The following is a 26,718-nucleotide window of genomic DNA, read 5'->3' as shown; positions in this document are numbered from 1 at the left end:
AATATTCATAGAAATAGTTAAATGAGCCTGTATAGACTTAAGTGATGAATCACTAAGTGTGGCTAAATGTCAAGCAGTAGTAAATAAAAGCTGCTTATGACTCAAGTAAAACATAGTGAAATAAGATTGAAACTCCTGGAAGTAGAATAACTGTGTTTTCATTCATGTCTGCACTTATTCATTCATAATTGCTTAGTCTTTAAAAGCCTACATTTTGTACTTGTCTGAGAACAGTTTCAGTTGAAAATGTGAGGGGCGCCTGGGTGGCTCAGTTGGTTAAGTGTCCGACTTCAGCTCAGGTCATAATCTTGTGGTTTGTGAGTTTGAGCCCTGCGTCAGGCTCTGTGCTGACAGCTTGGAGCCTGGAGCCTGCTTTCAGATTCTGTGTTTCCCTCTCTCTCTGCCCCTCCCCTGCTCACACTCTGTGTCTGTCTCAAAAATAAAGAAACATTTAAAAAAATGTTTGAGAAAAAGGAAATAGTAAAAATATGGTTAGTTATCTGTTTAGATTTTTATAACCTTCAAGTGTGTACAAAGAGGACATTGTAGGGATGACAGAATTTGATATGAGTAACTCTAAGAACCGGCTACTTTTTCATTTGTTAAATGGTAGAGATTAAGAAACTTGTTCTAGGAAATGGTAGAGCCACAATATGATCTCTGGTCTTCTAATGCCAGTGTATACTCATAATCAGTCAAGATCTAGTCAGAAGTCAGAAGCCATACCGGAAATTTGAATAGGGCTAATATAAAAAAATATATTAACTGGTAACAGGGAATTCTAAAGAATACAGGCATAATGGATGTAGGGGGCAGCCACTAACCGCAAGTGAAAAGGAGAGTACAGTATGCAAAGAAGGAACAACTTAGAAAACTCTCCCAACCTCCTAAACTTCTTCCTCCAGGCTAGGTTGAAACTCAGTTCCCATTGGGGTTGGTGTGGCTGTAGCCACTGGATGAGAGGGAGGTTCACTGAGGTGCCAGAGACCAGGGCTGGAGGGCAGGAAGCCACCTGCTGGGGTACCAGCAAAATTTGTTGGGGAGCTTCCCATAAGGATGCCAGTGGGACTTGCTGGAAAGCCACCTCCCTTTGCAGTATCCCTCTAGCTCCATCTACTGACATGACTAAGTTTTTGTCCACTGACAAAGGAAGATGTTTATAAGGTCCAGCTCCAGTAGCACAAAGCTAAGCAAAGGTGGGTGAATTAGGAGCCAAGAGGCAATACGTTAGTAATTGGTATAACATTTTTAACTCATGATATATACTGCTTATTTTTCACATTGCACAATTATGAAGAATAAGTGATTCTAAAATATGTTACACTTTTTCAAACATGGGACTTCAGTTTCAGTTTTCAGCTCAGTTAGGAGCCATGCAGCATCTAAAAGACCAATTAGAGCAACGGACACGGATGATAGAGGCAAACATTCATCGGCAACAAGAAGAACTAAGAAAAATTCAAGAACAACTTCAAATGGTCCATGGTCAAGGGCTGCAGGTAAGTTATTATATTTGAATACAACAAAGCATGCCATTCACATTTTGGTTTCTTAATAAAATTGACTTTTCTTACTTAAAAATGAGATGCAAGAAATACATTTCATCAATTTGGTTCAGTAAATACTCATTGGTTACCTACTCAATATGATTGAATTTATAGTCTGATTCATTCCTAAGAATATTTCCATCAACATCCTTGTTTCTCCAGATTAGATTCATCTTGTATAGTCTTTTTTTTTAGTAAGCTTATACCCATAATATGAAAATAATATTTTATATAGACTTTTAGGTACATGTTGGTACAGAATTTAGAAATCAATCATCAGTCATTGTTTTAGTGAAATATCAGTAGGTATGATTCAAATTAGTCTTATTTGGTCAATCTACTGACCCACTAAAGTTACATCTGTCAGACTAGTATTTTGGAGAAGGGAAACTTTAAGTGAAAACTACTTCTGTCTCATGCATAAATTATGAATGATAGGTGATGAAGAACCAGCAGGTCACAGGCCCTTTTTTTTTTTTTTCAATATAATTTATTGTCAAATTGGCTAATATACAGGGTGTAAAGTGTGCTCTTTGTTTTTGGGGTAGATTCCCATGGTTCATCGCTTACGTATAACACCCAGTGCTCCTCCCAACAAGTGCCCTCCTCAATGCCCTTTACCCATTTTCCCCTCTCCCCCACCATCCATCAACCCTCAGATTGTTCTCTGTATTTGTTTCCTATGGTTTGCCTTCTTCCCTTTCTTTTTGTAACTTTTTTTCCCCCTTCCATTCCCCCATGGTCTTCTGTTAAGTTTCTCAAGATCCACATTTGAGTGAAAACATGATATCTTTCTCTGACTGACTTATTTCACTCAGCATATACCTTCCAGTTCTATCCATGTTGCTGCAAGTGGCATGATTTCATTCTTTCTCATTGCAAGTAGTATTCCATTGTACATATAAACCACATCTTCTATATCCATTCATCAGTTGATGGACATTTAGGCTGTTTCCATAATTTGGCTATTGTCGAAAGCACTGCTATAAACGTTGGTGTACACGTGCCCCTATGAATCAGCATTCCTATATCTTTTGAATAAATTCCTAGTAGTGCTATTGCTGGGTTGTAGGATAGGAACCTCCACACTGTTTTCCAGTTTGCATTCCCACCAACAGTGCATGAGGGTTCCCTTTTCTCCACATCCTTGCCAGTATCTGTAGTTTCCTGAGTTGTTGATTTTAGCCACTCTGACCGGTGTGAGGTGGTATCTCAGTGTGGTTTTGGTTTGTAGTTCCCTGATGATGAGTGACGTTGAGCATCTTTTCATATGTCTGGTGGCCATCTGGATGTCTTCTTTGGAAAAGTGTCTATTCATGTCTTCTGCCCATTTCTTCACTGGTTTATTTGTTTTTTGGGTGTGAAGTTTAGTAAGTTTTTTGGTAGATTTTGGGTATTAACCTTTTATCCAATACATCATTTGCAAATATCTTTCCCCATTCTGTCGGTTGCCTTTTAGTTTTGTTGTTTCCTTTGCAGTGCAGAAGCTTTTTATCTTGATGAAGTCTCAATAGTTCATTTTTGCTTTTATTTCCCTTGCCTCTGGAGACTTATTGAACAAGAAGTTGCGGCTGAGGTCAAAGAGATTGTTGCCTGCTTTCTCCTCTAAGGTTTTGATGGTTTCCTGTCTCACATTGAGGTCTTTCATCCATTTTGAATTTATTTTTGTGTATTCTGTAAGAAAGTGGTCTAGTTTCATTCTTCTGCATGTTGTCCAGTTCTCCCAGCACCATTTGCTAAAGAGACTGTCTTTTTTCCATTGGATACTCTTTCCTGCTTTGTCAAAGATTAGTTGGCCATACATTTGTGGGTCCAATTCTGGGTTCTCTATTCTATTCCATTGGTCTATGTGTCTGTTTTTGTGCCAATGACCATACTGTCTTGATGATTACAGTTTTGTAGTAGAGGCTAAAGTCTGAGTTTGTGATGCCTCCAGCTCTGGTTTTCCTTTTCAACATTACTTTGGCTATTTGGTGTCTTTTGTACTTCCATACAGATTTTAGGATTGTTTGTTCTAGCTTTGAGAAGAATGCCAGTGCAATTTTGATTGGGATTGCATTTGATTGTAGATTGCTTTGGGTAGTATTGACATTTTAACAATATTTATTCTTCTAATCCATGAGCATGGGATGTTTTTCCATTTCTTTGTGTCTTCAGTTTCCTTCGTAAGTCTTCTATAGTTTTCAGCATACAGATCCTTTACATCTTTGGTTAGGTTTATCCTAGGTATTTTATGGTTCTTCGTGCAATTATAAATGGGATCGATTTCTTGATTTTCTGTTGCTTTGTTATTGGTGTATAGAAATGCAGCCAATTTCTGTACATCGATTTTTGTACCCTGCAACTTTGCTGAATTCATGAATCAGTTCTAGCAGCCTTTTGGTGGAGTCTTTCAGGTTTTCCATGTAGAGTATCATGTCATCTGCCATGATGACATGTCAATTTGGATGCCTTTTATTTCGTTTTGTTGTCTGATTGTTTGTGCTAGGACTTCTAACACTATGTTAAGAAACAGTGGTGAGAGTGGACATCCTTGTCGTGTTCCTGATCTCAGGGAGAAAGCTCTCAGTTTTTCCCCATTGAGAATGATATTAGCTGTGGGCCTTCATCTATGGCTTTTATGATAAGGTATGTTCCTTCTAACCTGACTTTCTTGAAGGTTTTTATTAAGAAAGGATACTGTATTTTGTCAAATGCTTTTTCTGCATCTGTTGACAGATCATATGGTTCTTGTCCTTTATTAATGTGATATATGGCATTGATTGATTTGTGAATATTGAGCCAGCCCTGCAGTCCAGGAATGAATCCCACTTGATCATGGTAAATAATTCTTGTTATGTGCTATTGAGTTCAATTTGCTAGTATCTTGTTTAGGATTTTTGCACCCATGTTCATCAGAGATACTGGCCTGTAATTCTCCTTTTTTGTGGGGTCTCTGTCTGGTTTGGGAATCAAGATAATGTTGGCTTCCTGGAATGAGTCCAGAAGTTTCCTTCCATTTCTATATTTTGGAACAGCTTGAGGATAGGTATTAACTCTGCTTTTAAGTGTCTGGTAGAATTCCCCTGGGAAGCCAACTGGCCCAGGACTCTTTTAATGTGAGATTTTTAATAACTGATTCAATTTCTTCACTACTTATGGGTCTGTTCAGATTTTTTATTTCTTCTCATTTGAGTTTTGGTACTATGTGAGTGAGTGTCTAGGAATTTATCCATTTCTTCCAGATTATCCAGTTTGTTGGCATATAATTTTTCATAGTATTCTCTAATAATTGTTTGTATGTCTGTGGGGTTGGTTGTGATCTCTCCTCTTTCATTTGTGATTTTATCTGTTTGGGTCCTCTCCTTTTTGAGAAGTCTGGCTAGGGATGTATCAATTTCATTTATTTTTTCAAAAAACCAACTCAGCTACATTGATCCATTCTGCTGGTTTTTTTGTATTCTGCATTGTTTATTTCTGCTCTGATCTTTGTTATTTTCTCTTCTTCTGGTGGCCTTGGGGTTTCTTTGTTGTTCTGCTTCTAGTTCCTTTAGGTATGCTGTTAGATTTTGTATTTGGGGGTTTTTCTTGTTTCTTGAGATAGACCTGGATTGCAATGTATTTTCCTTTTAGGACTACCTTTGCTGTATCCCAAAGGGTTTGGACTGTTGTGTTTTCATTTTCATTTGTTTCCATGTATTTTTAAATTTCTTCTTTAGTTGCCTGGTTGACCCATTCATTCTTTAGTAGGATGTTCTTTAACCTCCATGCATTTGGAGGTTTTCCAAACTTTTTCCTGTGGTTGGTTTCAAGTTTCATAGCATTGTGATCTGAAAATGTGCATGGTATTAACTCAATTCTTTTATATTTATCAAGAGCTGTTTTGTGACCCAGTAAGTGATCTGTTTTGAGAATGTTCTGTGTGCACTTGTGAAGAATGTATATTCTGCTGTTTTAGGATGAAAAGTTCTGAATATATCTGTCAAGTCCATCTGGTCCATTGTATCATTAAGGGCCATTGTTTCTGTTGATTTTCTGTCTGGGTGATCTGTCCATTGTTATAAGTGGAGTATTAAAGTCCCCTGCAATTAGCACATTCTTACCAATAAGATTGCTTATGTTTGTGATTGATTGTTTTATGTATTTGGGTGCTTCTGAACTCACTGCATAAGCGTTTATAATTATTAATTCTTCTTGAAGGGTAGACCTTGTAATTATACATAAGGCCCTTCTTCATCTCTTGTTACAGCCTTTAGTTGAAAATCTAATTTGTCCACTATAAGTATGGCTACTCTAGCTTTCTTTTGACTTCCAGTAGCATGATAGATGGTTTTCCATCCCCTCACTTTCAATCTGAAGGTGTCCTCAGGTCTAAAATGGGTCTCTTGTAGACAGTAAATAGATGGATCTTGTTTTTTTATCCATTCTGATAACCTATGTCTTTTGATTAGAGCGTTTAGTCCATTAACATTCAGTGTTATTATTGAAAGATATGGATTAGACTCATTGTGTTAGCTGTAGGTTTCATGCTTGTAGTGATTTCTGTGGTCCTTTGTGGTCTTTGCAAAACATTGCACTCAGAGTCCCCCTTAGGATCTCTTGTAGGGCTGGCTGGTTTAGTGGTGATGAATTCCTTCAGTTTTTGTCTGGTAAAACCTTTATCTCTCCTGCTATTCTGAATGATAGGCTTGCTGGATAAAGGATTCTCGGCTGCATATTTTTCCTATTCAGCACATTGAACATTTCCTGCCACTCCCCTCTGGCCTGCCAAGTTTCAGTAGATGGGTCTCCTACTACCCTTATGTGTCTACCCTTGTAGGTTAAGACCCATTTGTCCCTAGCTTCTTTCAGAAATCTCTCTTTATCTTTGTATTTAGCCACTTTCACTATGATATGTCATGCAGAAGATTGATTCAAGTTACATCTGAAGGGAGTTCTCTGTGCCTCCTGGATTTCAATGTCTGTTTCCTTCCCCAGATAGGGGAAGTTCTCAGCTGTGATTTGTTCAAGCACACCTTTGGCCCCTTTCTCTCTCTTCTTCTTCTGGAACTCCCGTGGTACAAATATTGTTCCATTTCATTGAGTCACTTAGTTCTCTAATTCACTGCTTGTGGTCCAGAATTTTTTTCTTTCTCAGCTTCATCTTTTTCCACAATTTTATCTATTTCACCTATTCTCCCCTCTGCCTCTTCAATCCTTGCTGTTACCGCCTCTAGTTTATTTTGCACCTCATTTACAACATTTTTTAATTCATCATGACTTTTTTAGTCCCTTCATCTCTGCAGCAGTAGATTCTCTGCTGTGTTCTGTCTTCTGTGTGTTCTGTCTATGCTTTTTTCAAGCCCAGAGATGAATTTTATGACAATTATTCTAAATTCTTGTTTAGTTATATTGTTTATATCTGTTTTGGTCAATTCTTTAGCAGTCATTTCTTCCCGGAATTTCTTTTGAGGGGAATTCTTCCGTTTCATCATTTTGGCTAGTTTTCTGTCCCTGATGTGTTTTAAAACTTACGTGGCCTGCACCTGGGAGCACTACTATATTAAAGAGGGGTCATACACTATCCAGGGCCTGGCCCTTCAGGAGGTGTTTTTTCGAGTGTGTTATTTGTTCTCTGTTGTGATTCTGGTTGCTTTATCTCCCTACGTGTAGTCATGTTTTGGACCCTCCACTAGGTGTGCTTTGATTTGTTTGCTGAAGTAGCCCTGTGGCCCGCTAGGTGTCCCTATGGGTCCCTGGAGACATCTTTGTCACTATGCAGCCCGGACTCTTGGAATTCAAAGTCCTTTGGCCTCAGTACTGCTGTTTGAGGGATGAGGGAATTTCAGGTCCCCCTACTTCTCCACCATGTTGGATCTCTTCCGGTCCATAGGCCTTGAGTAGCACTGAGCTAGGATAATGTCATCTGATGAAACAAATGGTCCCCAACATGTAAAGTGTTCAAACAAGTAGAGGTTTTGAAATTTATAACACTTTTTCTGACAATTGGAAACATGATAGAGTTAGGATAACTGGAAGAATGAATATGAATTATGTTTTATTCTGTATTTATTGCTAATTCATTCAGAATGACTTAGACCATCCTGATATTTGCTTTTAAAACTTAATTTGTAGGAGTGCTTAGGTGGCTCAGTTGGTTGAGTGTGTGACTTTGGCTCAGGTCATGATCTCACGGTACAATGTGATCTTTATTTCTGAAGATGTTTTTACAGCAGTCAACCCCTGGTTTGAATTTTGGTTCTGTTCAACTTTCTTCTGGAAATTCATCTAACATCCAGCAACTTGCACCTATAAGTATGCAGGGCCAGGTTGTTCAAACCAACCAAATTCAGAGTGGAATGAATACTGGACACATTGGCACAACTCAGCATATGATACAACAGCAGACTTTACAAAGTACATCAAGTCAGGTAATGATATCAAGTATAGTGGGTTATGGAGTGCTCAGTGACTGAAATGTGTGCTATTGCTGAAACAAAAATGAAGCTCTATCTCGAATATTCCATATTTTAACAGTAATAATTAGAAAGTTTAGTTTAGGGGCTCCTGGCTGGTTCAGCCAGTAAGACCGTATTGTCTCATGATATCAGGGTTGTGAGTTCAAGCCTCACCTTGGGCTTGGAGTCTACTTTAAAAATAAATAAATAAAATAATAGGAAGTTTTATTTTTGAGGGTGATCATTAAAATATTTGGTACAAAATTGTTAAATTGTTGATGTTAAATGCTTTCAGTATTTTGACATTTAAAAATTTTATAGTTGGGGCACAGTGATAGTTTAATCAATATTCTAAGAAATTTCATATAAATTCCAGGAAATTTGATGCAGGTAATTGTTATACATCTGTGACTATAAATCCCAAGACTTCAGATGAAATCTATAAAGATGTCTAATGTCAGTCACTCACTTTGGGCATTTAACAGAAATTGCTCATCTATATTTTATTTCATCCCTGTTAAGATCATGCTCCTTTTCTAAAATCATACCTTGTATTCAAGCAAGGATTGAAGACTAATTCATTCTCAGTTACTATAAGTCTTTTTCCTTTGTATTAGATTTCTCCCAGAGTAACAAGTCCTGCCTCTTCTTTTCTTGCCAGCTGTTGTTAGAATGATGCTAGTAGTATATGTATATTTACTGAAAAAATGTTTTCATTTAATTTATCTGTAAAATCTTCTGTTTTCTAGCAGAGTCAACAAAATGTACTGAGTGGGCACAGTCAACAAACCTCGCTTCCTAGTCAGACACAGAGCACACTCACCACTCCGCTGTATAACACTATGGTGATCTCACAGCCGGCAGCCGGAAGCATGGTCCAGATTCCATCTAGCATGCCACAGAACAGTACCCAGAGCACTGCTGTAACTACATTCACTCAGGACAGACAGATCAGGTAGTTGTCATATTTCATGAGTTTTTCCAAAGTTGTAAAAATTGATTAGTTAAAAAACAGTAATTTGATTTGAAAAAAACAGTTTGTAGCTAACTCCCACCAGAGTTCTTGAATTTGAAATAAAATTGCAGAATATGTTCATTGTTTAAGGACTTTGTAATAAACGGACAACAACAAGTTTTGTTCTTGGTCCAGAAATGTTCTACCAAATATTATAGAATCCAGCATCTACAGCATACCGTTATATAAGATTTGTGGCAGGGTTTGTATCACTCTGAAACTTTCATCATTGTAGTACAAATGTTGAGTTTTCAGGCAGTAACAGTGGTTAGGGTGGATACTAGCATAAGTTGATATATGTCATGGATTAAAATTAATTTACCTTTCTTGAGTTTTTTGAGTACTGTACTAGGTGCTCAAAATACACTATCTCATTTAACTTTTTTTTTTTTTTATTTAAATGTGTATTAGGGTCGTTTATTTCCCAGATAAGAAAAAAGTGAGTTTATAGTAATTTGGTCAAAGGCTTATAGGTAGCAAAGGGGGTGATGAGCAGTTTCTGAATTTTAGCTTTGGTGTCTGATTTCAAAAGTACACTAAACATTTGTGGGTCATTCTAGAAAAATAGCTATTCGTGACTTATTTTAGTGGGCAGTCCAAATAGCTGACTTAGAAACAAATATTTTGGGGGCACCTGGGTGGCTCAGTTGGGCATCCAACTCTTGATTTTGGCTCAGGTCATGATCCCAGGGTCTTGGGATTGAGCCCTGTGTCAGGCTCCACACTGAGCATGGATTAAGATTCTCCCTTTCCCCTCCCCCTCTCCCTAGCGCGCGCACTCTCGCTCGCTCTCCCAAAAGAAACAACAACAAAAAACAAGTATTTTGAAGAAATATCATTATTTCATATATTGAGAAGCTATGTTTTAATGACTATAGGATCTCTATAGTCATTAAAACTTCTATTTAAAATATTTTTTATTTTTTACTTATTTTACTGTAATACAAGTAGGCTGCTGCTTTTATAATTTTATTGTTGTATCACACTGTGTAATAGATTTTGTTAAAATCCAATAATTTCCAAAGAGTAAAGAAGCTACAGGATCACAGAGGCAGTGAGAGCAGGGAGAACTTGCTTCTCTTTGGAACTTAGTTCCTCAAGTTAAGTCCAACTTTTAGGTCTGACATTCTGAAAGGAGATGTTATGAATGTGCTCCATTGAAATCTAGAGGGTTCGTTTTAAAGCCTGAGGAAAATTTCATTAGTCTAGAATGCTGATGTGCATTTTGGAGGATACAGTTTAGCAACTACTTGTAGAACCTCTTTTTTTTTTTTTTGAGGGGAAAATATATATTTCAGCGAACATTTGAGTGCCTACTAAAGTGAGTATGGCTGGTACATTCCTCATCTCGAGAATGATCAGACTAGGAAGCCATAAAAAGTTAAATCAGTATTACTGTATGATAAATACTTCTGCTTAGGTCTTTAGAAAGAGGAAGTGAACAGGTTTATAGATTGAGGCAAACAGGTGAAGAGAGGAGTGTGGTCAAGGCAAACTTCACAGAGGAGGTACTTGGCGTGAGTCTTAAAGAGCTTGGCTGTGGGTGTACATGTGATAGGGAGTCTCAGGAGGGTGTTCTCAGCTCAGGGAACAATATATACAAAGCCACAGAAGTGATAGTTAAGCATAAGTAGATTGAAGAATGTCTTTTGGTGCTAGAGATGGATGAAGTAGTCTCATCACATTTTATCAGTGAGCAGTTTGGGCAATTCAGATTTTAATTTCTTTTACGATTTACAGAGAATTGAGGATTTAATACTTCTGTGCCTAAAACACTTTCCAAATGTTACTTTTTCTTTGGGCATCATTCTTCATATGTAAATATTTTGTTCTTTTATACATATTTTTTGCATTGAATAATACATTTGGTCTTGAAGTATACATAAAATAGAGTGTTTTATTTTAAAGATATGGTATGGATTCAAAAATAGATTCTGGATGTTGTATGTAAGTGATGAATCACTGAATTTTACTCCTGAAACCAATTATTGCACTTCATGTTAACTAAAATTGAAATAAATTTAAAAGAAAAGGAAACAAAAACAAAAAAATAGGTTTTGTCTTGTGGAGACCACATAAATAATAAAGTGCATTTGTACTAAGTTGGACACCGTTATGTACTTTCCTCAGTTTATAAGTGCAGTTATGCTCCTTTCCCAGGAGAGGCTTAGCTCAGTTTTCTTGCTGTAGTGACCAATGTGAGCAGCTAACTTCATTTCACAGAAGAGGCAAATAGAAATAATGTTATTCCCTGAACAGGCACCAGGGTTTTTATTATTATTATTTTTAAAATAGAAGAAGGAAGGTGGGAAGGGAGTGAATGTTAGTGACTTCTAATAAGGTAAGTACTATACTGCATTGATAAATGTATAAATTGATGGTACTTTTATTCACTGTTGGAATGTCATTTAATTTTCATTTATGTTTATAAGATACAATTTGCAGTGTAAATGTCTTCTGTAAACAAGGGAGATTTTTAGAAATCCCTTATGATAGCTTAGCTGTAAGTTTATCCATGGTTAGCAAAATAATGTGCATTTTGGAGGACACATATATCGGACTCGCAAGTACCTAGTAATTTTATAAAAAGAAAAAAGGTATTTTTTAAATAGGTTTAAAACTTTTTTCACTGTGGTAAAATATACATAAATATACATGTTAACTGTTTCAGCAGTTCATTGGGTACATGCATACTGTTGTGAACATCACTACCATCAGTCTCCAGAACTTTTTTCTTCTTTCCAAACTGAAACTCTGTACCCATTGAACAATAATTCCCCATTCCTTCTACCCTCTAGCTCCTAGAAGCCACTATTCTGCTTTCTAAGCACATAAGTCTATGAGTTTCACTACTCTAGATACCTCACACAAATGGGATCATACAGTGCATGTCTTTTGTGACTGGTTTATTTCACTTGACACAGTGTCCTCACGGTTTGTCTGTGGTGTGTGGTAGAATTTTATTCCTTTTTCAGGCTAAGTAATATTCTGTTGTATGAATATACCACATTTTATTTGTTACCCATCGATGGATAGTTGGGTTGCATCCATCTTTTGGCTGTTTTGAATCGTGCTGCTGTGAACAAATATTTGTGTAGAAATATCTGAGATCCTGCTTTCAGTTCTTTCGAGCATATGCTCAGAAATGGAATTGCTGGATCATGTGGTGATTCTGTACTTAATTTTTTCAGCAATAGTCCATCTGTTTTCCATAGGAGCTGCACTATTTTACATTCCTCTCAGCAATGCGTATCCCAGCTTTTCCATGTCTTCACCAACACTAGTTATTTTGTTTGTTTTATCATAGTCATCCTGGTGGAAGTGAAGTGATTCACATTTCCCTTATGATTTTGACATTGAGCATCTTTTCATTTGCTTACTGACCGTTTATTTCTTCTTTACAAAAACGTCTATTTAAGATGCCCATTTTTTAATCAGATTGTTTGTTATAGGATTGCTTTATATATTCTAGTTATTACCCCTTATCAGATGATATGATTTGCAAATAATTTCTTCCACTCTGTGGGTTTCTCTTTCTCTGTGTTGATACTATAGTGTCCTTTGATGCACGGAAGTTTTTAATTTTAATATCCAGTTTATCTGTTTTTTTTCTTTTGTTGCTTGTGCTTTTGAGTGTCACATCTGAGAAATCATTGCCCAATCCAATGTCATGAAACTTTCCCCCTGTTTTCTTTCCTAAGAGTTTCATGCTTGTAGCCCTTATGTTTAGTGCTTTAATCCACTCTTGAGTTAATTTTTGTATGTGGGATAAGGTAAAGGCCCAGCTTTATTCTTTTGCACATGGATATCCAGAAACTTTGTATTTGTTTTGTGATCATTTCATTTTGCTTATACATTTTTGTTTTACTGGTGCCCCAGAAGGAATCTTTAAAAACATGAAACAAAATTGGAACGTACAGCTTTTAAAAATCTAAACTGGCAATATCACTGGGTATTAAGTATTCAGCTCACTGCCTTTTATAATGAATACTTTATCTTTCTGATGTCCCTTCTTCTCTTTATTTCCTCTTAACAGATTTTCTCAAGGTCAGCAGCTTGTGACCAAATTAGTAACTGCTCCTGTAGCTTGTGGGGCGGTCATGGTACCCAGCACAATGCTCATGGGGCAGGTGGTGACTGCCTACCCTACGTTTGCTACCCAGCAGCAGCAGCCACAGGCACTGCCAGCCACACAGCAGCAGAACTCCCAGGAACAGCCGCTTGCTTCAGTTCAGCAACCTTCTCAGGCTCCGCTGACCCAACCACCACAGCAGTTTTTACAGGTAATTTTGCCCATGGGAGCTCTCCCAAGCCCGTTTACTTTCATATAATGAAATTAGACATTAAGAGAAGTTTTGTAAATCATCCGAAAAATCCATACAAGCTTATTGTACAAGTTAAATCTCTGGAAGGACAGAAAGCTTGTCCAGCTAGGTATCATTTCTTCCCTTGTCTGGTCTCTGGAAGACTTCTAGCACTGCTGTGGACATGGCCAGTTCTCTGAACTACTGGATAGAAATAAGGAGCTACTTGCTGCCCACCTACATCAAGCCACTTTAAATAGAGTTCTGTCCGGCTAGAGTTTCTAGAATTCACCAGACACCTTTCTTTCTTCCTTCTAAGCAGCCCATCAGATTCTATGCTCTCTCTACAGGGCAGGCATGTCAACAGGGATTTAAAAAAAAAAAAAGTAATAGGCATTATCTTGAATTATTATGTTGGATTAAATTTTACAATGATTTTTTGGTTATAAATTAATATCAGAGGAGAAATACTGTGGAGGGCTGTGTATGTCATAATTGAGAGCTTGGGCTCTAAAGTCAGGCTGCCCTGAGACTGAGTCACTGCTGTACCATATACTGTGTGACCTTTGGTAAGTTATTTACCAAAATTCATCTATAATATGGAGGTGCTAATAGTTGATATCTCATGGGTAAACAGTACATGTAAATCACTGAACATAGTTACAAGGCACATAACGAGCTGAAATTTATCAGCACTGTCTTGATTAATTTAGCAAACACTCAGATCAGCCAAAATGTAGACACATGTCTTCTCATGTATCTCAGTAGATACCTGGATATATGCTTATCTAATGGATATGGAAGAAAGTTACGTAGGGTTAGCTGGGATTTCAGGATAAATTCCTGGACCTCAGTACTCTCAGTGGAGTGCACAGTAGCAGATTATGACATCTGGAAATCCAGCTTTTTCCCTTCTTGCCTAAGGGGAGCAATTCTGAATGTAGGCTAGCCTAGATTTGTGCTGGAGAACATTCCATGTAGGCCAGCCACATACATATCATATCATCAATTTTAGGGTTCCACAATATATGGTGTGATTAGAAGATTCAGTATTGTATACTCAGGCATAAACACGTTATTAATTTATCACCCGTGTTACCGTGCACATAGAGTTCTTAACCTGGTGATATGGAAAGCTAAAACTTAAGGTTAGTTGCCTAAATGTCTGAGTCATACTGACAGTCCTGTAGATCTTAAAGCCCATACTGTAGCTGTTAATGACTAGGCTAGCTATTGTTATAAGTGAATTAATAACAAGAACTTATAACAAGTTATAAACTATTATCTAGAGGAAATAATACTCAATGAGAATTGAGCAAAACCTTAAAAAAGGAGAGAACTTGCCTTAAGGTCCCAGTCTTCTAAATCTGTCAGGGAACAAGAGTCCTTAAAAGAACAAGCATTCTCTGACCTCAGCCGTAGCAACTTCTTACTAGACATGTCTCTGGAGGCAAGGGAAATAAAAGCAAAAATGAACTATGGGGACCTCATCAAGATAAAACCTTCTGCACACCGAAAGAAGCCATCAACAAAACTAAAAGGCAACCGACAAAATGGGAGAAGGTATTGCAAATGATGTGTCAGATAAAGGGTTAGTATCCAGAATCTATAAAGAACTTCTCAAACTCAACACCCCCCCAAAAAAAGTAAGCCAGTGAAGAAATTAGCAGAAGACATGAATAGACACTTCTTCAAGATATCCATGTCACTAACAGACACATGAAAATCTGCTCAACATCACTCATCATCAGAGAAATACAAATCAAAACCATAATGAGATACCACCTCACACCTGTCAGAATGGCTAAAATTAACAACTCAGGAAACAACAGATGTTTGCAGGAATGCAGAGAAAGGGGTTCCTTTTTTACTGCTGGTGGGAATGCAAACTGGTGCAACCACTCTGGAAAACAGTATGGGGGTTCCTCAAAAAACTAAAAATAGAACTTCCCTATGACCCAGCAGTTGTAGTACCAGGCATTTTTTCAACGGATACAGAAATGCTGATTCGAAGGGGCATGTGCACCCCAATGTTTATAGCAGCACTATCAACAATAGCCAAATTATGAAAAAAGCCCAAATGTCCATTGACTGACAAATGGATAAAGAAGATGTGGTATATATATAACTTATATACGATGGAATATTGCTCAGCGATGAAAAAGAATGAAGTCTTGCCATTTGCAACAACATGGGTAGAACTAGAGTGTATTATGCTAAGTGAAATAAGTCAGAGAAAGACAAATACGATTTCACTCATCTGTGGAATTTAAGAAACCCACCAGATGAACATATGGGAAGGGAAGGAAAAATAGGATAAAAACAGAGAGGCAAACTATAAGAGATTCTTAAAGTACAGAAGACAAACTGAGGGTTGCTGGAGAGGAGGTAGGTTGGGGATGAGCATTAAGGAGGGCACTTGTTGGGATGAGCACTGGGTGTTATACGTAAGTTATGAATCACTGGGTTCTACTCCTGAAACCAATACTACACTGTATGTTAACTAATTTGAATTTAAATAAATACATTAAAAAAATAAAAACACTTAAGACAAAAATACTAATTTGAAAGGATATGTGCACCCCTTTGTTTACTGCATTATCTACAATATCCAAATTATGGAAGCAACCCAACTGTCCACCAATAGATGAATGAATAAAGATGTGTGTGTGGGTGTGTGTGTGTGTGTACACACTTGAATATTATTCAGCCATGAAAAAAATGAAATCTTGTGATTTGCAATACCATAGATGTAGCTAGAGAGTATAATGCTAAATGAAACAAGTCAGACTGAGAAACGCAAATACCATATAATTTCAGTTGTATGTGGAATTTAAGAAACAAATGAGCAAATGAATAAAGAAAGAGGCAAACCAAGAAATAGACCCTTAACTATAGAGAACCAACTGATGGTTACCGGAGAGGAGGTGGTTGGGGGGAGGAAATAGGTGATGGGGGTTAAGGAGTGTGCACTTGGTGATGAATACCAGATGTTGCATGGAAGTGTTGAATCACTATCGCTAACCTGGTATTACACTCTATGTTAACTATACTGGAATTAAAACAAATTAACCTGCCCCCCCCAAAAAAAAAATAAATAAAAAGCATTCTCTTATCCCTCCCTTCTGAAAAAAGTATCCCAAAGACATGGGACCCCTAAAGAAATAAGGTAGACAATACCCTTTAGAAATGCACTTCTTTGTAGATAGTAAATACACAATTTGGCTTTTCTGATTATATAACACCTGGTTCCAAATACGCCTCTGTTGTAATCCTGTAAGACTCACAAATATCCTGAGCTCTTTATGTTACAAAAACTTTTTCTAAATAACAGAAAAAGAAGTTTTTCTAGGTCCTTGGCAAAGTGTAAGGTTCAAGGACCTGTCCGTGTGTGTGTGTGTGTGTGTGTGTGTGTGTGTGCGCGCGCGCGTGCGCGGCACAGGTGTCCTTTATATACATTTGCAAAAATCTCCCATCATATGTTTAGATTAGGAGTGCTGCATCAAGGTGTGTTGTCAGTAAGTAAGACTGAGAAAATTCATTTAAAACTTCACTTTCTTTGGGCTAATTTCCTTTGTATAACCAGAAATAGAAATCAGGTGAAAGAAAGAGGCTCACAGAGTTGAGACTTGCCCAGGGTTACACAGCTAATAAATAAATGGCAGAGCACAACTCGAATTGAAGGCTTCTGATTTCAGATCCTGTGCCCTTGTGTGATTGGTTGGTTTGTTTTCACACCACACTGCTACATATAAGACTTAAGTGTCTAATTTTGCCTTTGTTTTTCTGGTACTTTTAAATAACACTAATGTTAATATTTAATCTTAATAAAAACCCAGTATGGAGGCACTGCGATTATCTTAATTTTGTAAATGAAGAAACCGAGTCCCAGAGAAGTAAATAGTTTGAACAAGTCACACAGTCTAGCAAGTGGGTTAGCCAGAGTTTGAACCCAGTGGCTCATGCTCTGGGCTACTGACGTGCCGCCATAACCAACTGAACAGACTGCAGAGGCACTGTCTCTTTGACCCCAGAGTATATGTGTTTCGTATGTTCCTGCCTGTGCTTACATTTTACTGTCTAAAATTGTGGTCTTTAGGATTTATAAAAGGAAAAATTGTGTGGTTGGTCTCATGATATAGATTGCTTTCTCTACCATAAAATATCTAGCTCAGATTCCTTAAAGAAAGAAATTCTGTACTTTCAAAAGAAGGGAAAGCCTCATAAGCATTTTCCAAAATACTATTTTTAAATGAGAAAGTACAAATGATGTAGATTATGTGGAATTTAAGGATTCTGTCCCTATGTAGAGCAGAAAACTTGAGTAAAGCTTGATGTAGACAGCATAACGAGGGTAAAGCAATGTTGCATAATTCATTTGTTTTCTAGACTTCAAGGTTGCTCCACGGGAATCCTTCGACTCAGCTTATCCTCTCTGCTGCATTTCCACTACAACAGAGCACTTTCCCTCAGTCACATCACCAGCAGCACCAGTCTCAGCAACAGCAGCAACTGAATCGGCACAGGACTGACAGTTTGACCGATCCTTCCAAGGTTCAACCACAGTAGCACACATCCCTCCTCTCTGATCTCAGGAGGAAGGGGTTGTCCCTAAGAGTTGCTCAGATGATCTGAGACTAGGAGGAGAAGGTCCAGCAGTTTCACAAGATGCAGTATTGAGTGTTCTAGTTTCTGGACTTAGTTAGCAGGGAAAGTGCTGCCTAGTGCTACAGATGTACATTAAATACCAGCCAGCAGGAGATGATCATGGGGCCATAGCCAATTCTGACAGTGTTTTACTCGCCCAGCTATTTTTCAAATGGAAAGATAGATTGCCAAATGTTAAGCTCAGCTATGAAACATGACCTCCGGTCAATCAGAAAGGCACTAACAATGTTAGTAACTTTTAGTGGTTCTGTGCCTGTTTTCAAGTGTTACAGAGGACACGCCACTGTCATGTCAGGGGTTTGCGTACAACGATGCCATGAAGACAGTCCGGTAGACCCAGTAGACCCCTTCCCCATCCCCTCTCCCTTTTCAGATAATGATTGAATAGTAATTTCAGAATGTCGTGTGGTTCAAATGCTCTATGTACAGATACTGTAAAAATATTATGTATATGTCTGGATAAAAGGAGAGAAAGCAAAACATTTTGTAAGCTGCATGAAAGCATTATCTCTTAGGTATGAGTATATTTCCTTAGATTCTGACGCCATGTGCAAACTAGTACATCCTCTGTTTCCCCTCTTGTTTACAACACGGTAGTGTTCTCACTTTTCCGGGGCACAAGGCTTTTTGTTCATACTTTGGCTGTGATGTCACAGTTTGTTCAGTGAGGTATGATGTGCTGCTGGGAATGGATATTTTTTTCCAGGTTAAATTATTGAGACAACAGGATTTTCAAGTTACTCAGAAATATCCTTTATTTCATTATTTTTCATTTATGTTTGAAAATAGGATTTGCACTGCTTTATTTTAGATGGTTGGAAGTTTTGGTCACATATTTTGATATGTAGTTCATAGTTGGAAATAGTTGTGTAAACGGTTTTCAATAAGCCTGAAAGTAATTTCAAGAATGTTTCAGTTATAGGAGTAAAATTTGCACACAAAAGATTTTAGGCACTTTTTAACATTCTCACTGGTGGGAATTTTAACTTTTAGGATTTGTTGGAATCTTTTTATTATCCTTCACAATTTCAATGCTTCTTTTAGTCAGAAATGATTCAGGGTTATTTGAGGGGAAAAAAAAAACCCATAGTGCCTTGATTTTGATTCAGGTGATAACTCACCATCTTGAATTCATTGTCTGGTTTCAGTAGCAGTTTTGAAACCTTAGTACATTTTTAACAGCATGTGGGTGTCAGTGCCATTATGATTCTCCTAAGTTTCCACGAAGACTGCTTTGAGTCTCTTGGACTGGAGGTACAAGTAACTTAGAAATAAAAACAAGGTGACATCCTGACACTATCAGAGTCATTGATGTGATCACAAAATTGTTTCCTAAATCAGCATCTTCCTTTAAAGCTGAACAGTTAAGAATTACCTGTCAATGTTTTCTATATATGATCTTGATATTCCTACAAAGAAAAAAGAAGGGTAAGAATTGGCTTTGCCTTTACTATAACACTAGAATTTTGTAACTCACATGCTTTCTAAACGTGAACTAAGATTTCATTTGGCAATATTAGATTCTAAAGGTAATAAATTCCAACAGAAATTACATACATAAAAAGATCATCTTAGAGCTTTTATGGTACTAATAATTAAATTGACAACCACAGAGCAAAGGAAAATTAATGGAAATACCTTATTAAAATATCAAAAATTATTACTGAAGGGAGGATAGCAAGCTGTAGTTAACTCAGAATTGACCTTAAAAGGAAATGTGTAACAGAACTGAAAAAGGTTTTGAGCAATGAAAATATTGTACTATAGAATTGCTCGACAAAGGAGTCAGAGGAATTTCTAAGACCGTTCTTATGACTTTTCTGTCCTTCACTTTGCTATCATCCCAAAAGGATAGACTTTGTCTTTCTACAGACAACTCTACCTGGCCACACATCTATTAGAGAGTTCATATTGAAGAAGAAAATAACCAAAGAAAGTTGGTACCTAGCCTTCTACAAAAGAAGTGTCACTGGATACCAATCAATAATGAACATATCAAGAAGCTCCTCTTCTAGCTAAATGATCTGGATGAAGAGATTTCTGACTTCCTCATGAATGTCAAGAATAGCTGTCAGAATATGTATGTAACTTGAGCGTAGGTACACATAGGTGAAATTGATGTAGAATATGGCAACAGTATTAGTTTTCTCCCCTTTCAGATTGCCTTTCTCAACCTTACCATGCCATTCCATATATCTGAGTTGTGCCTCATTTATTTATTGGCAATATTTAGTGGTATGGATAACAAAAGATATGAAGAACTATAATATTTATTAAGATTTATCCTCTAAATACCGTACTTAAAGGGAAAGATGGTGAACGGTGAGTACTGTGTACTTAGGTCTTCAAAGGCAAAGCAGAAGACAAGCCACAAGGTAAATCTGTAGACTGTTCACATTCTCCTCTACCAGTCCCTTCAAGTATTTTCCATCCTCATAGATATTTGGGAAGGAAAATTAGACAAAATGATGTTTTGTAATTCCTGTTGTTCCTCACAGCCCATTTTTGCCCTGCTTAGAATTGATTGAATTTAAAGGGACAGCTAGCTGCATTCCCTTGGCTGTCAATATATAGTGTTGTCGAAGAGCTAGTAAGCGCCAACTGCCTCAGCTCCTCTGTGTCCCGTTCCGCCCCCCCACCCTCCTCCCCCCCGCCCAGCCCCCGGTTTTTCTTGAACTTGGGTTGCAGAGCTGCCCCTGCCCCTCCCCCATAATTGAGACTTGAGCATTCTGATGAAGACTGGGCAGTTGCCTGATCTTCGTTCCTGTAGCCAAAGTTGTTCATTAAAATCCCAAATCTACGTAATGAAAAAATACCAAATACAGACACCTTTCAGCTACTTAAAAGTCACCATCTTCCCTCCGCTGTACTCTCACAGCGATTCATTTTTTCTTACAAAACATTTTATTCTGGGTGGCACTTTTTAAGTGACAAACTATTGAAGATCTGGAAAAACGTGAGCTGCTCTGCAGTCGCCCTGCTCTGCACCGTGGTGGCCCCCGGTGCCAGTGCTGTTAAACCCTTCAGGCGAGGCTGCGGGGGTCAGTCACGTTGCTGCTAAGAGTGGTGTCAGACCAGAACCCAGATGCTCAAAAGTACTCTGATTCTTGAGCTGGAATATATTGGAGGAAAAGCAAATATGAGGAATGGGGATGGCAATAGGTAAATACTACTGTTCAGTCTCCAAACTCTGTCCTAAGCTGAGGGGGTAATTCGAGTCCCATGCTCCGCTTTGTTACTTACATCTGGTTTAGGAATGTACTAGTAATAAAAGATGCCAGTGACTTTGAATAGGTGGTTACAGAATACTTAGTGCAGAAGAGTGAAAATGTTATTTGCATTCTTCAGAAGTGCTAAGAGTCTTTGGTCATTGCCTTAAAGCGGTCTGCTTGCAGTTAGTTAAGGGCACTGAAGCAGTGCAGCTCCATGCAGGGCATTGCAGTGAAGGGAGATGAACCTTTGTTCAAGAGGCCTTAGAAAGGGGCCCCTCGAAATAGTACTCTTTCTCCGGCTCCACAGTGGTGAAAATTATTTTCAACTGGATATTATTCAACTTGATTTCTAATGTTTCCACTACAGTGAGGTAAACCTTTTCCTTTTTTTAAAGTGGAATGCAAATAGCATTTTACTTTGGTATTGCTCGTTTCTCCTTTTTTTCTTTTTCTCTATTTCTTTGGTGATTGAGTTTGTTGATGATGGACATTTGTGGAAAACTCATTCAAGTCTATAACCTTTCCAATATCTGTGATCCTATTCCTAGTCCCTTGGGAGTCAGTGTTGGAAGGTATAAACACTGGATATTACTATTGCTGAGTGAGTCTAGCCAGGAGTGAGCAGATTGGAATTTTCAAATGGTGGAAAAGGAACAGCACAAAGGCACTTGCCATTTTAATTAGCGATTGGAGAGAGAGACCCTTTTAAGTTTGTTTGGGTTGGGTGAGCATTCCTCTAAAAGGAGCTTCTGAAATAAATGCAAAGGAAAAGAGTCGACTATTTTTATAGCATATTTAATATATTTGTATATAACTATGAATATGGTAGGAACCCTCCACATGCCTCCACTTTTCTAATTTACTCCCCCTTTTGCCATAGCACTAGTATAGCCTCATCCGCATGGGTAACGTGCCTATTGTCAGCCTACCAAAAGATAGCGCTGCTGCTTTCTGAGACAGGTGAGACCACCCAACTCTCATGCCTGGGGATCCTTTCTGTAGGAATAGCACACACTTCGAAAACAACATAACCACAGTCTGAAAGCATCATTTTGAAATGTAACAAGCACTTTATTGCAACTATTCATTTTGATAAAGTTTATTATCTTAAGCATTACCATTTCTAAAGGATCCCCAAATCATCACTTAGGTGAAATTTTAAAATGATACATTTCTGAGAAATGTTTAGATCCAGTGAACCGTAGCAGGTTTCTGGGAGTGATTTCAAGGTAGCCAAATGAACTTTGACTTTGGTTCTGAATGTGGCGGAGTCAGGAGATTGTAGATGGCTAGTTCCGTTTCGACACTATTGTAAACCTGTCTTGCCTATCGTGTGGACACCAAAAGAGACCAATGAGCCTGTTTATTTTCAGAGGCCTAGGACAGTTGCATCAGTGTGAATAGATGTATAGAACTAACCTAAAAGTGACTGGTAGTAATATTTTAGAATATGATAATTTCAAGAATTCTTCTGGGTGTTTTAAATGTGCTCTGAAATGTTGGCATGTCATTTCAGCGTTTCCATTTGAATTGCTCTTATAATCTCTTTTGCACAAAAAGGACTGAGAAAAAGACAACTTCAGTTGAAGAAAAGTATAATTTGGTCTTATTTTAAATATGTCTCCTGTGGAAACACAGGGGATGAATTTTGTTGGTATAGTTAGTTATTAATTCAGGATATTTAAAACAGTATTGAACAGCTCACAAGAAATTCAGCAAATGTGGACATTTAAAAATTAAAACTTTGTTTCCATGTGACTGTTTTGCATATTTTCCCCCTTGTCATAATTTAACACTACATTCCTTGTTTTTCTTAAATAAAATAATACTTTGCAGGTTCTGCTTTGAGTATTTAACAATATTTTTGTAAGCTGCCTGGGTCTTCCTAGGGAAACGTTTAGTGAAGTAGGATATAGTTTATGAAGAGACTGTTGAAGTGGAATCCCATCACCACCACCAGCAAACACTGAGGTGCTGCATTCAGTGACAATCAAAATAGTGAGTATTTATGGAAGAATTTAGAACGTGATTTTAAAGAGGCAATTGCTTTGAAAGCAGTTCTCTGGGTTTGTTGAATGAAAATGGCTAAATGTATTTATTTATATTTTTAAATATCTGTGTTGTTTTCTCATCAGAGTGATTTCACAGTGTCATGTATTTAATTTGTGGTTTGTTTTGTTCTGCTTCGTAATCTTCTACTTAAAAGAACTGGCTCCTCTATCTGGGGGCACAGTCTCCAGCCCTCACCAGGACTGTCCCTGGGCCAATCCAAATCTGTTTTACTTCAGGACGGCAGTGGAGGGCCCAAAGCCGGATGCCCTGGCACTTCCCTCCTGTTCTCAACTCATTTAAGAAAAAATAAAGGTAACTCCTTCCAAATCTGCTTTGTATAGCTCCAACCTTTTTTCTAGTTTCACTTGCTGCCTTTTCTATTTTATGGGTACTTTTTATAGGATTACTTCCCCAATGCAGCCAAAGGCCAGTAGGACAGAACCAGTGGCACACATTGCCTCTGTTCTGCCCATTTGGGGAAATGTTAGTAAGAAGATCGGCATCTTCGAATGGCTGTCACTATCATATCCATAGTAAAACCCATTTCAAGTCCTTAAATACAGGTGGAACAACGTATGTGCACTGTACTCTCCTACAAAAACTGTTTGCTGTCTTTAGGGTACTGTTGCTTGGCTCTACAAAAACAAGGCCTTCATACACAGTACTAGCCACTCAAGTAGTGTTGGGACATTTGAAGCCTACAAGTTGGAGGATACTTCTTAGCTAGTATACATCGGAACAGAATTCTCCATTCTAGGGCTCTCCGAGGAGCTCTTGAATCCCACAGGCCTCCAGCGGCGTGTACCATCTAGCTTTCGGGACCCCTCAGAGAATGATAACCAAAGCATGTCAGCCACAAGTTGGATTTAATGATGTAGAACATGTTTAACTCTGAGGCTTAAAATGAAAATGTGTTTCAAATGTATGCTTTTATTTCTGAGGAAACAAACTGTGACATCGCTTAAAAAATGACATTCAAATGTTTTATGTGTGTTTTGAGTTATTCTGTACTGGTGCAAATTCACTGCTGGCAATGGTTGTGCCAGTACTAAAGAGTTAGTAGAGAAAGCTCTATTATCCTTAGATTGATGTATTATGTACCTAGACAATCATCAAGCAAAACAAAGTTGGCCAGGAAATGTCTTTTTTTTCCCCCCATGTCAGCTAGAACAGCTGTAACTTTAGACCATTCTAGAATTATTTTGGAATCTGTTTTACTATGGCGTAAGTTGGGGAAGGGCCTCAGTATGGCACTTGCACATTTACTCTATGTAGAGATGGAAGCCCAAAGATGAGTCACATTCAGTGCTGTGTTGAAACCAGTTAGTGCAAAAAAGTTTTATCTTTGTAAATTTTTAATTGTTAATATCAGTTAGTAGCTGTAAAAACATACACCAAATTCTTTCTAATGTTCTGTGTGGTTCTTGGTTGTGCTACTCTTGACATTGCTGTCCTTACTGCTTGGTTCTTGGTTTTAGATAAAAATTAGATGTAGCCCATTGTCTTAACTTCCAAAAAGGTAGAGCTATATGTACATGGCTAACTGATCTTAAGAATACGTACTTTTCCTAAAGCAAACATTGAATTGAAATCCAAACTGATTTACAAAAACGAGATGGACATCTTGTAGGTATTGTATTCTGCCCCAATCCTAAATTGTACCGAAGCACGAAGGGATAATGAATGGTTTCAATGGTGCTATCTTAGGTTCTCTGCTGATTTTCATGAGCTGTGTTTGGAAGTACAATATTACATAAAACGTGGATCATTTTGTTACCAACTTAATATTGCCATTTTAATTTGGTGTTACAATTGGTTGCACTTGTTTTTCAGCGCTGTCCTTTGAGAAGAGGTAACGTGTTTTATTAGCCTACCTCCACTCAGGCCTCTTGGTGTATGATCATTTCTCCAGGTTATGATGTGCATAGTTTTCTAAAACTACATGTACTATTATTATATTGCTCTTTCCCGTAGACTTTTGTAATGTATTCCAAACCTAAAATCATAACAAAAGAGCCAAGCAGTAGCATCGGTTGGTTTTTTTTGTTTTGTTTTTCGTTTTTTTTTTTTTTTTTTGTAAATGTAAAACTAATTAGATCCAGACTTTGTTTCCTTACTCAATTTTAAAAATAAAAAATACCTCAGTGCTATGTTTTTCAGTATCACCTGCATTTCTCAAAAAATAACACCCGCTTTATGTGGCACATAACTTGTAAGAATCACATTATTTTGGATTTTAAAGGAAGATTATTAAATATTTTAAAATCAACACCAATGACATTTTCTTTTCTTTTTACTCAGCAATGGAGTCTAACCGTATTAGCGATTTTTACCTCGTAGCTTCGTGTCGGAACTGCCAAATTCTTGTAGTAGTAGTACTGTCCTGGTACAAGGTGGTAGAGCCTCAGAAAGCTATGCTGTCTGTTACCCCCGCATTAAGCTAGTTTCTTGGGCCAGGCTGCCTGCACTGCCAGTCGGGGTTGTGATGGCACCAGCTACTTTCTAACAGGGAATTCTCCTTTCTGGTCTTGGAAAAGAAAGAATGCAATTACTTGCTTGCTCTGTTTGTAATAATCTAAAGCAGTATTAGGGGAGTGATGGTGTGGTCTAGGGATGTCAAGCTGAGATTTCTTTGAAGTGTTTTATCTTCCCAGGTGGACACTGTGTTTTTCTACCCTGTAATTACGCTTCCGTTAAAACAGTCACTAAGATCTCTTCACGATAGTGGTTAGCGGTCTTTCCCACAGTGTCACTACAGAATGGTTGCTGCACTGACTTAACTGGATTTTTCCACAGTCTCTTGAAATGACAAATTACACATTGTGGACTTTCGTAATAGCTCAGTAAACCCGATCTGCTCTGGGTCTACCGTTCTACTTCACACAAGGAACACGTGGGAGTTTTCTGCGGAAGACATGCCCTTCAGGTTGAAAGAAGCTATTAAATAACAGTGCTAGTTAGTGCACATGGTAATAGAACATAGCAGGCTGGGAGAAAGCAGTTATGTTGTTTGGATAGAATCATTAACAGTCAAGTTAGAATAAACTTTATTTTTTTTTTTTTTCAACTTTTTTATTTTTGGGACAGAGAGAGACAGAGCATGAACGGGGGAGGGGCAGAGAGAGAGGGAGACACAGAATCGGAAACAGGCTCTAGGCTCCGAGCCATCAGCCCAGAGCCTGACGCGGGGCTCGAACTCACGGACCGCAAGATCGTGACCTGGCTGAAGTCGGACGCTTAACCGACTGCGCCACCCAGGCGCCCCTTAGAATACACTTTAAATGACAGTGATTATCAAAGTTACTATGATAAGATGAGGTAGCCTTATGTAATCGAGGATTATAGGCTCTAGAATTCAACAGTGTGGTTTGATGCACTGTTCTGCCTAGAACTTTTCATCCTTACGTTAGTACCTTCTACCTCACAGAGCTGTGTGAGGGTTATGGGGAGACAGTGCTTTAGAAGACGGTTGGCTCCTGTTTTTTAATACCGACTTTAGAAACT

At 38.0% G+C, this 26,718-nt stretch overlaps 1 protein-coding gene across 2 annotated transcripts in view; it reads left to right on the top strand.

The window, feature by feature from the left end:
- CLOCK (clock circadian regulator) overlaps window positions 1-25,364 on the top strand; it is a 131,336-nt gene extending 105,972 nt beyond the window's left edge. For both annotated transcript variants that reach the window (XM_047091361.1, XM_047091362.1), the window contains 5 exons: window positions 1,347-1,499; window positions 7,727-7,936; window positions 8,713-8,918; window positions 13,015-13,261; window positions 17,672-25,364. In XM_047091361.1, the coding sequence (XP_046947317.1) occupies window positions 1,347-1,499; window positions 7,727-7,936; window positions 8,713-8,918; window positions 13,015-13,261; window positions 17,672-17,851 (996 nt within the window). In that variant the 3' untranslated portion in view covers window positions 17,852-25,364. The remainder of the gene's footprint in view (window positions 1-1,346; window positions 1,500-7,726; window positions 7,937-8,712; window positions 8,919-13,014; window positions 13,262-17,671) is intronic.
- The last annotated feature ends 1,354 nt before the right edge of the window (window positions 25,365-26,718 follow it).

Source organism: Lynx rufus, unplaced genomic scaffold, assembly GCF_022079265.1.
Source record: "Lynx rufus isolate CCGP_SWC_20201006 ecotype Redwood Valley unplaced genomic scaffold, mLynRuf1.p SCAF_3, whole genome shotgun sequence".
Lineage (NCBI taxonomy): Eukaryota > Metazoa > Chordata > Mammalia > Carnivora > Felidae > Lynx > Lynx rufus.
Note: the sequence above shows the minus strand (reverse complement) of the source record. Positions and strands in the feature narration are given on the sequence as shown.